The sequence below is a fragment of the Ascidiella aspersa genome, chromosome 7 (genome assembly GCF_963924565.1).
Source record: "Ascidiella aspersa chromosome 7, kaAscAspe10.2, whole genome shotgun sequence".
In the NCBI taxonomy this organism is placed as follows: domain Eukaryota; kingdom Metazoa; phylum Chordata; class Ascidiacea; order Phlebobranchia; family Ascidiidae; genus Ascidiella; species Ascidiella aspersa.
The window spans coordinates 27,882,473-27,899,435 of NC_139453.1; the positions used below are offsets into that span (position 1 = coordinate 27,882,473).

The 16,963-nt window shown below is 34.6% G+C and overlaps 1 protein-coding gene across 2 annotated transcripts in view; it reads right to left on the reverse strand.

The window, feature by feature from the left end:
* The window catches only part of LOC146138781 (uncharacterized), a 28,069-nt gene that overhangs the window by 3,176 nt on the left and 7,930 nt on the right, over positions 1-16,963 (reverse strand). The window contains exons 6-21 of one of the 2 annotated variants that reach the window (XM_083393675.1): positions 16,500-16,835; positions 15,755-15,958; positions 14,737-14,841; positions 14,022-14,111; positions 13,385-13,489; positions 12,335-12,406; positions 10,839-10,964; positions 8,238-8,309; positions 7,316-7,424; positions 5,446-5,513; positions 5,112-5,240; positions 4,165-4,452; positions 2,958-3,254; positions 2,318-2,435; positions 975-1,174; positions 424-561 (exon numbers count right to left, since the gene is read on the reverse strand). In XM_083393675.1, coding sequence (XP_083249801.1) covers positions 424-561; positions 975-1,174; positions 2,318-2,435; positions 2,958-3,254; positions 4,165-4,452; positions 5,112-5,240; positions 5,446-5,513; positions 7,316-7,424; positions 8,238-8,309; positions 10,839-10,964; positions 12,335-12,406; positions 13,385-13,489; positions 14,022-14,111; positions 14,737-14,841; positions 15,755-15,958; positions 16,500-16,835 — 2,457 coding nt within the window. Of the gene's footprint in view, positions 1-423; positions 562-974; positions 1,175-2,317; positions 2,436-2,957; positions 3,255-4,164; positions 4,453-5,111; positions 5,244-5,445; positions 5,514-7,315; positions 7,425-8,237; positions 8,310-10,838; positions 10,965-12,334; positions 12,407-13,384; positions 13,490-14,021; positions 14,112-14,736; positions 14,842-15,754; positions 15,959-16,499; positions 16,836-16,963 lie in introns of both variants that reach the window. The other variant, XM_083393674.1, reaches the window with a different exon arrangement.

Consider the following 16,963-nt stretch of genomic DNA (forward strand, 5'->3'; position numbering starts at 1 on the left):
TCATCCTAAGAAGTTCTGCTGTATTCACTAGGGATGTTCAAAGTAGAATCCCAAAGTATTCTAGAATAATAGGTTTCGAATCTAGAATAACAAATCCAGAATAGCGAATCCTAATATATTTTTATTGAATTATTTAACCTCGATTTTGTTTGGGGAAGGGATTAATCCTAATGTACCCTACAGGGCCCACAATCACAGCAATAAATGGCCCAAACAATTTGCTAACATGTGTACATTATAATGAAAAAATCTCAGTTACTATTGACATAACGAATACTTGACAATTAAACTGTGCAAAAGTTGACCTTAAGTAGCCCTATAGCACATTTTGTGGACGGCCAGTACGTTTTACAATGTAATGATACTTTTGCAACTTACGCATTTAGGGAAACTTTTGCAACTTACGCATTTAGGCCTATTTACCTTTTAGTTCATCTTCCCTGTCGCATGCATTGCAAGATGCCAGGCATGTTAACTGCAGCCTCCGCGATCGCGCGTCCGTGGCCTGGCACAATCGTGTACCGTTAAACCGTCGGCAGAGGGATGACTTATCCCTGCACACTGATAAATTATTGAAGTTTAATGCGAGAAATTAGAAAAAATTGTTTTGTCAAAATTGATAATTAAATTAGAATAAAAATATCGATAAGCCTGCTATTTTGGCATGTTTTTATGTTTTCAAACATTTCGTCAATAACTCATGCCATCATTTATTCAGTTGGGACCATTAAATGTAAAAAAACGTATCTTTTTATTCTATTTTTCTTTTACAAGGTTGTAATAAGTTATTGCTAAAAAGTCTGAAAGTCTGTAAACACTCAATATAAAGATTTCACTGTTTGTTTACTAGTTGAAGGCAAGACAGATGTGTTGTCATCAAAAATCATTACAAATATACAAAGTTTGTTCTTAAAAAAAGCAACAAAGCTTGGCAACTTAAAATGTACTTCAATTATATAAACTTATTTACTAACCTTTAGGTTTTGGGGTTGTTATACTTGGGTTTGTAATCGGTATTCTACGTGGTATAGTTGTTGCTGGTTGTACAGTTGTGATAGGTTGTGTGGTTGTTGTTTTTGTTGTTGTTCTAGGTTGTGTTGTTGTTGTTGTTGCTGTAGTAGTCTGTGTGGCCGTTGTACGCCGAGCTATTGTCAGTGGTGTAACTTGTGGGCCCCTGTAGCAAAATTGCAAATCAGTTAATGGGTAAAGTAACCAGTTATTTAGGTTTAACATTGTCATGTGTAGCTGTGCATGACAAATGGTGGTATCGGTAATCATCCGATACGCCAATCCTGTGACAAAACTACTTGTGCATTGTAGCCATGGTTTTGGCAGCGATTCTACTTTGAAAAGTAAATTAAAAAAATAGTAGATGTTAACCTTGACTAAATGTTTTAACTACATCTATTCTACTTGATTGAGCATAGTAATGGCGTGATTTTGTTTCGGATGAAATCGCGAGTTTTTTTACTCAAAATATCAAGAAAGCGTGTAAAAATTATTGCTGATAAATTGATCACTTTAAAATCGTATTTAAACAATTCCATTTTATGATTATTTTGGTAGAATGTTTTTTATTACAAGGATAAAATGCCTTGAATGAGGTTCTATAACAGACAAAATTTAACTTAGTAGTAAGGCAATTACTTTTCCATGCTCATTTCATCTAAATGTAATAGGCAATTTTTACTGCAAAATATAACTATATTTGGAAAACGCCAAGTATAACTATAATTTTGGCAAACACGACACATAATTTGCTACACTATATAAGGATCTGTAGTGATTGAAAATAAATGTCAAAGTGAAATAGATTAAACAAATTTGTGATCATTTCAAAAATAAGACATTTCAATATGGACTTGTATCGTCATCACTTATTGTGACTGAATATATTCAAACCTCATGCATAATGATAAAACATAATGCACAATAATATAGTAAAGCTTTGTTTGGTTGTTTATGTGTATTTACCAAATTTACTTATTCAAATTCCAATAAATGAACTAACTGACAAACAAAAATAAAAAAGGTGTATAAGCATAGCTTTATAATGAATTTTGAAGCCAAAAAGGTTGACTAAATCAACATCATTTTGATAAAGACGTTTCAATACCTAATTGTTTTAGTAATTTTATTTATGCTGATCATTAACTGATGATGATACAAGCAGGTATTAAATTGTCTTTATATAAGTTTGATTTGGTTGACCTTTTTGGCTTTAAAATTAATTAGCAAGTTACATTACAGATCTATGTGCAGTGTAGCTATGTGCAAACTTAATATCTACCAAAGCATAGGTTTTATTTCAAGATACCTTAAACTTGGACATGTATTACATGTTAAAGCACATTGCTCACGCAATAGTGTCCGATAGCTCTCTTCGTTGCACTGTCCTCTCAAAGCATCACAGTTATTATATGTATCCTCGCAAACTGGAAAAACACACTAAATTAAACTTAGGCCTACTAAACTAATAGTAAGTTCAATCAACCTTTTAATTGTGTATTATATTACTCCCCTAAAAGTACAGTCCAATTAACTTTGCCATCAAAAGCTGATTTAAAATGCTACCAACCACATAAATGTTAAGCAAAAAATTAAATTTACAAACCTAGAATAATGTAAAGTATTACATTGTAAAAAAAAACTATAAAACCGTTTGAAGACATATACTTTCATTTTCTATAAGCCATTTAAACATGTTGTATCATCGTCAGAATTATCTTTCACCTACAGGTTAACAACGTTCAAGGTTTTTCAAAATTTGGTTTTTTGAACTGTGGCCTCGCCCCCCTGAGAGGCCACTGAGCATATTATATTCTAACTATTAGCCAGCTAAAATAAATATTGTGGTTTTTATACTGAATATAAGGTGAACCTTAGTTATGAGAGAAAAAAAGTGCATAAGTCTGTGAAAAAATATTCAAGAGTTTCAAAGCTAGCCTAAAATTTACCAGTTGATTGCCGTGGTGACGGCGCAGAGGGGACACTTTTACTCCTCGATGTTTGCGCTCGTACGATGGCTCTGTAAAACTCCCCAGGCAGCAAGCCCCTCAAAATAAAGGAATAAGTTCGACTCGGGATGTTTGTTTGTTGATTCTTAATTTCGACTTGTCCATCCGAAGAACTCAGCTCAATCTCAAACCCGGAAATTACAAAATCGCTCGTCGGCATCATCCACATGACCTCGATTGTTGAACTCGGACTTTGAGATGTTGGATTTAATCTGACGTTAAACGGAATCGGTGGGTCTGAAAAATAGAGAATTTTCGGTTAATGTAACAAGTTATTGCCAAGAAAAGCTGTGTTTTGTAAAACAGTGTTTCATGTGTTGCATGTTTAGAATTTTTTTCTAATTTTTTTTTCTTTAAAGGAAAAACAGGCTGTTAATACTATTGTGTCTAACAGTCTAAATACTTAAACTACAAAAAAATGTTTTTAAAAGAGTATTTTAAAATTTTCTTGATTATATAAATTCCTTGTTATAATTTTCGTTTGGTTGCTAAATCATTTTAATCTGATGTAGAAGAAGTTTTCAAAAAACAAAACTGATAAATTTCACCTGTCTCGTGCTAAATGCAAACATACCAATAACACACGAGATATGTTAAAATGAGTTTATAGCATTGTTTCTCAAGCTTTTAGTGTTGCCACCCCAAAACTAGCTTTGATTTTAATTACCCTGTTTATAGAAAGTTGTCAAAAAATAGCATACAAAATTATCCATATCAAATTGATTAAACAAGCTCTTTTTTTAGGAAATTTTGGGAAACACTATTTGAAGCTAATTTAAATTTAGCCGTTTATTCATCCTACTTGCGGACAAGGTTTATTTTGCTTTTAAAAATTATATTAGAATTTAAATTGAATCATTTCAGTTTTTCCAAGTTAGATTTTAATAAGAATTAGACTATTTTAATTTTTCGAATTGGATTAGGATTAGAATTACACAATACTTAAAAAACGGAACTACACTCAATTATTTGCAATCAAATTCTTTAAATCACAATTTATTCTTTTCCGTTCGATAAAATTAGATTAGATCTATAATTTGAGAACACAAGCGATTCGCAAATTAGATGGTAATTAGAAGTAACAGCATTTTGCTTTAATTCATAAAATTAGATAAATAGAACTATTTGGTTATCCAAGTCTTCTTACTTGTAATCAGTGGTGGAGATGGTTTGGAAGTTTTCAGTTGCACATCATTCACAATGGTTACAACTTCAGCCGTGTATATTTCTCCTGCTGTGAACTGGTTAACGGTGTATGAATAGTCTCTGTTGTCGACAGAAACGAAATACTCGGATGTTTGGCGTGTGCTATCTTTTGTGAGAATGACCAAAAACTTGGTAATTTGGATGTTTGAAACTGGCATTTGCCACGAGACCGCAATCTCTCCAATGCTGCTTAGCCTCAGTTGGACGTCGTAAGGTATAATTGTGTATTCTGAAAGGGTTTTTAAAATTTAAACTGTTTAAAATGGGTGAACTATTTTAAAGTTGTGACATTATTGTGTTAGATTAGAAAGAATTGCAGGGATTTATTTTTACTCTAAAACAGTGGTTCTTAACCTTTTGATGCTTGCAGACCGATATAAACAAAAAAATTTTAAGTACCGGTAACAAGAATTTCCAAGTCAAGATTTTTTGCTAAGAAAAGTCGCTATTAAACTGTATAGCTAGAGTACCGTACTATTAACTATTCATCGCGTTTTTGTACTAAAAAGTTGATAAAAGAAAACAACAACGTTTCCAACTACACAATTATAAAAAAAGTTTTTAGCAGACCACATTCTCGTATGATGAGGACATTGTGTTTAGAAGTCGACCATTTGACGAGTTATAAAGTGACATGTCAATCTCTGAAATGAAATCTTTGCTACTCTATTTAAATGTTTTAATAGTTTATTTTTCTATAAAAATTTCATCTCAAATTGGCCAATAAAATTATATTTCGCCAAGTGGCATCGGCAAGAATCGTCCGGTGAATGTGCTTGTAACATGTATGCTACTCAGTCTGTAAAAGGGACTCTTAGCTTTTCTATTTAGATGTTTTACTAGTACTGTTGTTATTAAATTTGTTTTAAATTCCAACAGCAACTTTACCTGTCTTAGGACTTCCACAAACTCCACAAGTCTTTTTGCAGAACTTTGTGATGTGACTGTATTGTTCATTTTCACAGAACCTGACAATCGTGTCGCAGTTTTGCAATTCATCTTCACAAACTTCAGGCACTGCTTAAAACACGATTTAGGAATTTATTTCATATTCAAAAATATTTCAGTTAAAAAATACTTACTTAATTATATAAAAAAATCTTTTCATAAGCTTTTATTTTGAGAAAAAAATATTTCCTATGAAACATGCTTACTTAAATTATATGAAAAAATAATTTCCATAAGTTATTATATAAAAAAAACTGTATATGTTTTCAAATACCAATAGTTGTTGTAGTAGTGGTAGTAGATGTAGTTGTTGGTGGTTGAGTAAATATTATCGGAGAAATCCTAAAGAAGGTAAAACTTTGTATTGTTTCTTGCTGAATACCATTATTTTAGCAACGGTTTAATTTATCATGTAAATTTATCAAACAGACTCAAGATTTACTATTAAATATCTTTGGTCATTCTTGCTAACATTTTACCAATGTAAATACGTTTTTTTGTAGCTATGAATGTAGTCGGTCACTTTAAAATCAAGTCTAAGTAAAGTTATTTTCTATATATCATTGCCATTGTAAATCAAATACCTAAAACTTGAAGATAATATTAAATAAATAAAAAACCATTTCAGTAAAAAATAATTATCAAGGTAAATGTTAAACAAGTTAATTTATTGTTTAAATAACTCCAGTCAGGTTAACTATTTCTCAAACACTTATGTCAGTCAAATCATGACTAAATCGCCATAAATCATTACAACATTCGTTGTAATCATCTTTGTTGAATAAATATAATTATGTTCCGTGAATTAAAATCTAAGTGATAAATATCTATTTCTTGGTATTGTCGTTTCAGATTTTCTTGTGTATTCAGCGATTTTTATATTCAAGAAAATAAGTTTTGATTCAGTTGAAAAGAAACCCTTTAGCATCTATCTTCCCTTTGTTAGAATTGAAAACTTATTTGGTTTTAAAATCTTAGAATTTTTTTTTGTCAAATAGAAAAATGCCAATTACAAATCAACAATTGTTTTAAACTATTAAAGGCTAACCCAGTGGTTTGCATTTTTTATCTCCACTTTCAGATTAATAGAAGATAGACAATGTTTTCTGAAACTATTGCTACCATAGTTTTTTCATGCATATTAATCACCACTGACTATTTCACTCATGATTAGAAAGTTAAGAATAAAGTTATAAGGTTTATACCAGTAATAAATAAAAGTAGTTTTATTGGCAAGAAATTGAAAAACAAACATGTTAAATATTGTACAGAAAGAACAACTTTGGCACATCTCGTTTGATTGACAAGTTACAGTCGGTTTTATCATGCAAAGAAAGGCAAAGGAAAACAATGGAAGGCGTAAAGGCAAGGTAAGTACAACTCTCCCATGTTAGCAATAGTAAGGTGTAGGTAGCTCATGCTATGTTTCAAGTGACAAACATTTTAAAGGTTAGTTATAGTAAATGCTTACCTACTAACACATGCAAAATTATTTCATATTAGTGTTGCAAAATGACTTTATATTAATAATGAAAAATGAGTGGATATTAATAATAAAAAAAGAGTGGATGTTAATAATGTAAAATGATTTGATATTAATAGGCAGACATTTGAACTTTTGATGCGCCATTTAAACCCTTAAAAATTTTACTTTGTTTGCACGCCATTAAAACCCTTAAAAATTTTACTTTGTTTGCATTTCAAATTTTCTAAATGCGTCTGTGGTTATTTATGTTTATTTTAATCCTCATGGCCAGCATATATGTGTCTAAAGAAGGCATAAACACAATTAAAGGCAAGCATAAATATCTGTTTAAATCAAACTGAAAAAAATAGAAAAAATATCTTTCAAAAGCGAGCAAACTATATATTTTAAAATCGGGCATAAAAATCTCGAGGATCAGCAGCTGTTTGCCGTTTATGATCTCTTATGTTGAACGAAACTAAAACAAATAAAATACATGATAAAAGCGCGCATTCATAAATATAAATAGATTAAGTTCGTAAGCAAAGCGGTAGGCGTTTATGCAGTGACTATAAGGATAGAAGTTTGCATGCGCATAAAGAGATGAGTGTATGCCGGGGTTAGTGCACACATTCGTGTTAGCTGAATCCATAATCTGCCTTCCAAGCAGAAAGTTTACCTTCCACATCGGTTACAAGTCAGATCACAAGGCCTCATCACGTCAGAATAGCTAGTGTCGGTGCAGAGACGATAAAGCTGCGGACAGTATTCCCTGCCATCTCTGCAAACTAAAATAAACGAATTGGCGGGTTATGGTCGCACAGCGTTAGGTATACATTGAACACGATTTTGAGGGTCCGAAAGTTCTTCAAATTTTCCATCTGTACTTTATAATATAGCCTACTTCTGTATAATGGTGACTATGGCTATTCTTTAGGCCTGTTTAGAAAAAAAAAAAAAAAAAAATTAAAAAAAAGATAAATCAGTAGCACTGTACAAATCAAAGACTGTGTGAAAGATTGTCGAGAATTTAATACAATTTGTCTTTATACAGTGCCACCTGATTCCTCTATTTAGAATTATACAAATACGGCTATTTACAAAGATTAGTTAAATTAATTGCGGACAAATTTTTTTGCGGACCACAAGCTAAACATTAAAAACGAAGCCTGAACGTATGGTACTGATCTTTTGCCAAAGTTAGAAGGGTCGTGAGTTCGGACATAACCACAGACTCGTTTTACAAACAGTATGCAGCAGTAGGCATTGCCTAGTTGTTTCTAAAATAAACAGAGCCTGTGTAGTTAAGTAGGTGAAGCGACGTTGTGGTATTACTTCATGAAACGTTGATTGATTTCAATAACTTACGTTTCACTGTAAAGATAGTTTTACAGACAGTGTTTCATTTCCAGAATATATCCTACTTCTATAACTATAGAAGGGAAATGGCAGTTAGTACTTGGATGAAATATTTGCCGACCCTTTAAAATGTCTTACCGCTTAGAAAAAACAATCTTAAAACAAATGGTTAACGCAATGAAAACTTTACGGTTGTTAAGTTGGAGTTAAAATCAACGTTAAAGAGTTGCAATTTTTCTTACCAGAGGCTACTGTTCGTGGAGGTTGTGTCGTGGTAGTAGTTGTAGAGGTGGTGGCAACCGTAGTGGGTGCGACTGCAAACAAAAACAGAATCTTAAATACGTTTGTAAAACTTGTGTTTGGTTGTTATTCTGAGTCTTCTATTTGGCCAAACCAACATGCAAAGTTTTTGGACTAGTTTGCCGTTGTATATTGTTGGTTATAAACACGTGAACCACAGACAACTGCCTGTAGGTTAAATATAACCCGAACTCGACAGCATCGTTGAATGGGAGAAAAAGTTAAAATCATGATATATTGGCCTCCAAACTGGTCTCATATATTGAAAGCTTCGTTCCATTTGCCACGACCAATGAGTGTTGTACCCAACGCAGTTTGGCAAACGTGCTAATGTGTTAACATCGAAAATCGTTTTCAGCATTTTCTACTGGTTGTGTTAAACTTCTGCTTGGAATTAACCAGTGATGTATTGCCAAAGTGAACTTAAGACACCGTTTTTAAACTACTTGACTTGACTTTAGTCTTTTGGGCAAATCACGTTACTTGCACTTACGCCATTGTGTCAAATATCTTTTAGATTTTACATTCAATGTTTTTTTATAAAATTGAGTTATTAATCTTGATTTTTGCACATAAAGCGTTAAGTTTGTTGTATATTGCGTTTTGTTATTTTTGGTTGAGTAATTGCTCTTAATAGGACGAGTTTACCAATTCTAATCGTTTAACGTTTTTAGGAACACTACACACGGATCTGTTCATAATCTTCAGGAGAAAGAGAGTAGCCCAAATAATAGATAAAAGATACCTTCTTTTATTAGCAAACGTTATTTTAACGTTTTTGTTATGCCAATTACATGCTTGAAGTGGACTTGTTATCACAATGACTTGACTTGGACAACCATTGATTTGGACTGGGACTTGACTTTTTTTTTAAAAGTACCAGTCAATACATTTGTAAGTCATTTCAAAAAGACTTGTTTACAACACTGAAGGAGATACTTACCCCTCCGGCCTGAAATACAAAAAAAAGCAAAGCATGCACTTTTAACTGCGGCAATATTCGGCCGGTAACGAAGAAGCAAAATTTAATTTTTAAAAGCAGTTGTGTTAGCAGCTGAACGTGCAAAGCAAGTGAGAATCAAGCAAGTTGGCATACTGGCTGTTCATAAAACAGCTGAACCAGTTTCGACCCTAATACAGTTACTTACCTATTGTTAGAGGTAATGTGCTTTCCACTGTAATTCTGACGAGGCGAAAATGTGAAAAATGGAAATAAATGAGGGAATCGTTTTGACAAGCTGTTGGCAACATTCAGCAGCAATATTGTTTCTAAGTTTTAGAGCATTTAAAGCATGATTTCCGATAGATATTGTTTAATCAGGTAATGCGTGATGGTTTTTAGCTATATGGCTGTCAAGAGCAACATTTTTTCTTTGATGTCATCATCGTAAGCCATTTACAAATAAATAACTTTGTAAAAATCCCTTTGTAGTGTGCTAAGATGTTGTGTGAGTCTTAAGTTTGTTAACGTTCGAATATATATATGCAGAAGCAAACAATATCTGTCAGGCGAAACATGCACATGTAACCAAAGCGTTTCTTCTGAAGTTTTAAACTCTTTTTCACCAAAAATGTGAACAGCGTGCAATGGAATATGCAGTTGAAAAGTACGACACAAATATGCAAGTGTGATTATTACAAAATGAATTGTGACGGTAATAAAAAAAATTGTATGGCTTGTCGAAATTAGCGTGCAAAGATGTAACAGCTTTTTGATTCACACTTTAATCGGCTCATGGATCTCTAGCCAAAGGGCACCTCAGAAAGAGTTTTTGTTAAACCTTTCATGCATTTAATGTCGATTTTGTACGGCCCTGTTAGTATACCAGGCTTGAAATTATTTAAATAGAAAAGGACTGAACTAGTTGCCTTTTTTAGGTTGGAACAGCAGCGACATGCAGAAATGCGTATGTACAAAATAAAGTGTGACGGTGATAAAGTGAAGGTATACCTTGTGAAAATTGCGATACAGAGACTTAAAAGCTTTCTTTGATCATCGATCCACAGCCAAAAGGCATGTCACAAACTATTTTTTTATTAAAACATTAATGCCTTTCTTGTCATTCCTATTGTTTGTGTGGCAAAGATTAGATGGCCACTCTTAACGTTAGTATACAGACCTAAAATTGACCTGAAATTATTGCCTTTTTTAAGGTTAGGCAGCAGCGGCATGCAGAAAATGCGTATGTATAAAATAAAGTGTGACGGTGATAAAATCAAGGTATGCCTTGTAAAAATTGCGATACAGAGATTTAAAAGCTTTCTTTGATCATCGATCCACAGCCAAAAGGCATGTCACAAACTATTTTTTTGTTAAACTTTAATACATTTCTTTACATCTCTGTTGTTTGTGTGGCAAAGATTGGATGCCCAATTATCAATCCACTGTTATACCAGGCTTAAAATTTGTCTGAAACGATTTTGTACGTCCTTATTAGTATATTAGGCTTGCAATGATTAAAAAAAGGACTGAAATGATTGCTTTTTTAGGGTGAAACAGCGGCATGCAGAAATGAATGAGTGTAGTTCTCAAGGGGGCTTACCAGGTCCGGACACGAGACAGGTGCCACAGGTTCTGGGGCAAAGTTCGCTGATTTGTTTAAGATCGCAGTACTCTGAGTTACGTTCACAATCGACGTCACTTGCTTGATTAGGGCAGTTTCTATTGGCTGCAATGAAAAGTGCGATGTCTGGTTTCAAGATGTTGTAGGCAGATCGGAATTTTGTAACTTCCATGTCGGGATGTTCGATAATATCAGATAGGAGCCGATACCCAATGCCAGTGCTTCTCAACCTTTTTTCGCGGCGACCCAAATATTAGGCGTAAGTATATGACAACTAAGCTTTGGCGACCCAATTGTTTTTTCTTGTAAGCGAACAAAAATAGGCATTAGCATGAAGAATTTTGAATTTAAAAAAATATTATAAGACATTATTTGTATTGCCTCCTTAATTTTCCAAATTTAATTCTCAGAACCAATCTCAATTAGTATAAACATGTGAGCTACTGCATTCAGCGACCCAACCAAATCAAACCGCGACCCATATGTTGAGAAGCACTGCCCAATGCCAAGTGGTAGTATCGGTATACTCTTTCGATACTATAGGGTGGTGTCGATCTGATACTAAATTAACAGAGTTATTTTTGCCATAATTTGTCTTAAAAAGTATATTAATAAAATAATAGTTAAGGGTAAAAATTCAAGGTAGTACAACTTTTTTAAAACTACACCAAATTTTAACCTAACAACCTGAGAAATTGAGCATAGTTATTACGTCACTGTTATCGCGATGATTTTTGTATAACACTTCGGCTAAATATGCAAAACAGTCAATCTGGAAGCATTCAAAGGATTTTTTCACGTTATTAGGCCAACATTTGCTTGACTGTTAAAGACGTTAAACTCCAGTGGTTAAGCAATACAAATTTTGGATAAATTTACCTTGTAAAAAAAACTGGCTGAAATACTTAAATTGAATTGGTATCGAATCGGCACCTATACAACCCTAGTATTCGACGAATAGGGATCCTATTACTAGGGATCGGGCATCACTTCCGATCTGTCATATGAGACCAAGCTAATATCATATGAGACCAAGCTAATTCTAATTCTTGTGGTTAGTCAGTTTGACCAAAGTTTCTGAAACTTGATTAATTAATACGGCATTGTAATTATGGATAGTAAAGACCGCTGCGTATTAATGTAAGAAGAAAAATGCTAGTTAAATTTAACACACATTTATCACAATCGATCGAAAAATTGCTGATTCGATATTCAGTAGCTTGGTTGTCACGCAATTAGTCAAATATATAAATTTGAGACGAGAAAAGTTGAAGTTCGAACCTCACCCCGGGCTAGTTGTTTTCTAGCCTGGTCTTCGTTGCATGAAAATCATAAACTCGCAGATTTCGGCTTAGTCTATTGAGTGTCTATTTGAGGTGGTTCTGACCAATGCGATTCATCCGAAATTCTAAGATGCGATTAAGTCCTAGTTCTTACAACGTGCAACCGCTTTGTGTATTATCGGGTCAATGTACCTGGTACTGGACCAGAAGGCTGTCTTCGAGGTGAATTAGTCGTTCTTGGTTGAGTGACGGGAACTGGGCGGTCTGTAGCAAAAAGGTTTGTCAAGTTCGATCGTTCGTTGTTTAAAACCCGAAGGACAAAGCTTAACATTTGATAAGCTACTGATCCAAGCATGCAGAAGCTAGAGTATGCAAGTGTGTGCCATTTTTGACACCAAAATGTAGCACAGGAGGTACTTTTCTCTTTGGTTAAACTTGAAAGAAGGTTTAAAGCGATAGAAGACCTAAACATATCCACGTGTTTTTGGTGGATCTGACGTTAACGTCTATCTTCTTACTTGGTTCGATGTTAAGGCGTTGTTATATTGCTGCTATGGTTAATACGGTGAAGAGTTTTAACACACAGACAGGCACAGAACGAATATACAGGCACGGATTTCACAAACATAGATGGATATGTACAGAATGATTTGTCAGCTACTACATCAGAGATTAGTACATCTTTAAGATTAAGATGTCATTTGGAAAAAAAAGAGGATGCAGACAATTTTAATTATCGCAGATCTCTGAATGTTTTATGTTTAATACAAACCTAGGTATAAATAGCAGACATTCCTTCTCACAAATAGCGTAATAGATTGAGACGCACACATACTCAACATTCTGACCCAAGACAATGAATGCCACTGTCACTTTTCTTACACCTTAAAGATGAAGTTGAACACATGGGAATATAGACATTCTGGAGCATAATGGTTGGAAAGTGTTAGTTAGGCGTCGTAAGAATATCAAAGCTCCTATAGATGTTAAAATGAATAAAGAGATGTTCGATAGGTTCAAAATGATACCTACTTCTATACGGGCGATTGATATTGTTACGAAAGACCTACACGAAACAGAGAGCAAAGATCGCTTTTATAGTAAGTTGAATGCAATAGTTTCAAGCAAGCGCTAATTCTATGCAGAAGCAGAAAAGCGAAAAGTTACTGTACACAATTGGCTAAGAGCACGAATTTTCGAGAGCGAGAGTCAAAAGCGTTAAGCGTGCGAAGCCTTTCTTACCACGACATGTGCCACAAGTCTTGGCGCAAAATTTCTTAACGTCTCCCAATTGGCAATTCCAGTTTTCGCAAATCTCATCATCAACCGAATTGTAACAACCGGCCGCTACAAGGACAAAGCGGGAATAGTGTTTTCATGCGTTTTTTATTTTTTTTATGCTATATATATCTTTTTAAATGTTTTTTAATTGTTTTTTAGAATAAAGGCAACCTTTTGGGGGCCATTAGAGGTTGTTTAAGTCTTTAAAACAGCTTAAAGTTATGAATGTTAAATAAACATAAACGCTTTGTTTTTAATCTAGTGGTTTTATAGTCACTTTATGTCGAAATATATTACGTTTTTTTAAGTATACAGAACTACCAGAAACTAAAATGGAAAAATGAACAGTTAATGTTTATTGTGGTTCATAAATAAAGTTGGTGTTGACTTTTTGTAAAAGAAAATTAAATTGTAAATGTTACTTACATATTTATCTAAAAAGAATATGAATACAGTTTCAAATTCTGAGCTATTTGACAACCACGGTTTGCTTAAATTTGAATTGTGATCTTTAATTTATTTGGTAGGCATACTAGAATTATCACCGGTGAATTGGTTTAAAAATTAATCGGTTTGAGCACTTTGTTTGCCACTGTACCTTGTGATGAGGTAACGGTCGTTCTTGGTGTTAACCTAACCGGACTATATTTTGTTGTAACAGCGACAGTTGCGGGAGGTGGAGTGGTTTCTGCACAAAAGTTTTAATTGCAAAGGTTAGGAAAAGGTATTTCTTAGCGTCTTAAATTCCCAGATTCGATTGTTTCGGTTTCTTGAAACATTCGTCATCGGAAATCCTTCTTTTATCGATGTGGTAAGCGGTCAATTTCTGAATACACTTATTACCGACAGCCATAATAGCCATTAGTTGTACTCGTACAGTATATAAATGTGTCCCATATGACCGAAAGCACATAATATGCCTGAACTTGTAGCTGTGAAAGCTTTCTTTCCTATATTAAAATGGAATTCTTGTCAGTAGTGTTACCTAATTTAAAGTTTTTAAATTTCCAAATAGGTCTATCAAACAAGATTCATTTTGTGATTTGGCCAACAGCAATGACCAGTGAAAATTCTCTCCGACGAAAATTCTAACACCTAAATTCCGGATAAGTCTGGAAAACCTGACAAAACCAAACTTGTTTAAACTTTTCAACAAAAGAGAAAAAATTGCCTCTCTCTTGCATAAGTCTCACGTAGGCCTACTCCAGCAAAATGTTTACTCAGAATAAGAAAAAAGCTTATATAATAATACGTTAAGCATTGAACAATTTAGTTCTCGCGCTTATTAGCCTACCACCAAGCCGTTTTCTTACCACATGCTCCGCACGTTTTTGAACACACTTGCTGTACTTGGAACAGGGAGCAGTCCAGCTGGACACAGACTTCCACTCTTGCTGAGTCTCTGCAGCTAGAGTCGCCTGTAAAAGCGGAAAAACTCAAGGTAGAAAATGGGTAAAAGCCTTTCGTAAAATAGGTAGCAATGTGTAATCGTAAAGCATCGTTTCTTAACTATGACCTTTCATCCACCCCCTTACAATACGAAGACTTGTCTCAATTGTTAAATGTACCTATTTTTCGCTAATGTTTTTGTCGCTCATTGAGATTAGACAAAAATTTGTTTCGCCACGAAAAAAAGCTGAAAATCACAGTTATAGAGCATTTTGAAAATGCCACATTCCATACAGAAATAGACAAACTAGGACAAACCAGTAAGCTACAAGGATTACATAAAACAACATACTAAATTACGTTATCAATAAGCTCAAACAAGTAAAATAGATGGAATATAAACAGCCACAAGTTATTTTGATTTTTAGGTTCTTAGATCAAATGTTGCTGAAATGTAAAGAAGTTCAATCACTTTTAGTTGTTAACCTACTATATTTTTTGATAAATTTGATTTCAACGTAGAAATCGTAGGTTAAATAACAAACTATGGCGGAAAGGCTTATATTAATTTGTTATCAAAACGGCGCCGATGCCACCTCGAGCATCGTACGAGTACCGATACTAGCAGTAAATATTAAGTATCGCCTCCAGTTCGATATTAAAGGACATCCGGTAGCTAACGTGGGTTTGCAGAGTGTTTTTCGACGCCCTGGATTTCTTGCAGAGTGTCAAAACTCTCTGGCATTCGACCAAGTTACATAGAGAACAATAATAAAGTACCACAAAAACGCCCTCAGTAACACAGTTCAGGTTCATTAATACTGTGCGATCACTTTGTTGGCGATTAAGCATTTTGATCTGGTTAAAAAACGCCCTGAAATTTTAAAAGTTCGCCGCCTATTTTCATGTGGACACCCAACGGGTTAGTTTCAACCGGCTTACCTGCAATTGGTGGTTGGATTGTTTGGGTTGCGGTGGTAGCAGGTCTTGGTGTTGTTGGGAGAAGAGACCTGAACTTGTTCGGGATGGGCAATTGGCAGAAGTTACATGTGCGTCGGCACAGCAGGTAAAACTGGTCGAATCGTTTCTCTTCCTGGCAGAGTTCGGCGATTCTGTAGCAGGTATCATACTCGTCCACGCAAGCAGCTGGAAAACGAAACGGTGCCGTATTTTTAAGCATTTTACGAAACGAAACGGTGCCGTATTTTAAGCATTTTTGGAAGCAGGTATCGTACTCGTCCACACAAGCAGCTGCGAATGGAAAGGGGTCCGTAGTTTAAGCAGGTTTAACCAGCGCTTTTTGAACTTCAGCCTATTTTCGCTACCTACCATGACAAAAGCGGCACGACCGTTATAACTGTACCAGGGTTGTCTCAAAGTCTTTCTTCAATCTCTAAATGTCTTTGGAGTGTTTAGGGTAATACAAAGGTTTTAAAAACCCTATGTTTTTCCAAAAAGTCTTTTGAATTCAACGTTTTTAGTTTGCGAAGTTTTTGTACTACTCCCTTACTATCGTAAATACCCTAAATTGCAAACATTTTAAACAAATAGAAAGTACTGAACGTTTTAATAGTTCACGTTTTTACTGAACGTTTTTAGCTGCTGCAGATTTTGTACTGCTGTATTACTATCGTGAACACAAGTTAAGCTTTCTTTTCGCCTAATTAAAATATGCTACTCCACTTACTTATGGGATATTTTAAGTCCGGCAGCTGGGGTTTTGTCGTTGGCATTTCGCTGGTGAAAATTTTGGCAGTCGTAAGAGCCTCAGTTGTGGTAGCCTGGGTGGTCACAGGCTTGGGGGTGGACGAGACGCTAGAGGCACCGCAATTCGTTTTGCAAGTCTTGGCGCAAAGCTTGGTCAGCTTGAAGCCATACAGTTCCGTTTCACAGCTCCTGAGGTTTGTTAGGCGTTGGCAGATCACCTCCCCTAGTTCATCGTTACAGCTCTCTTCCACCACAGGCTTGCCTTCATTCGACCCCGCTTCTTTTTCGGCTTCTTTCGCTTTTTCAATATCTGACTCTGTGGATATGGAACGCAAAGTTGTTTTTACTTTGGATGTGTTGTATTCTTACAAGGTTTATTACTCATTAGCGTAGATGTAAAGTTGCACAAAATAACGAAAAACTCGAACGGTTATGTAGGGCGCA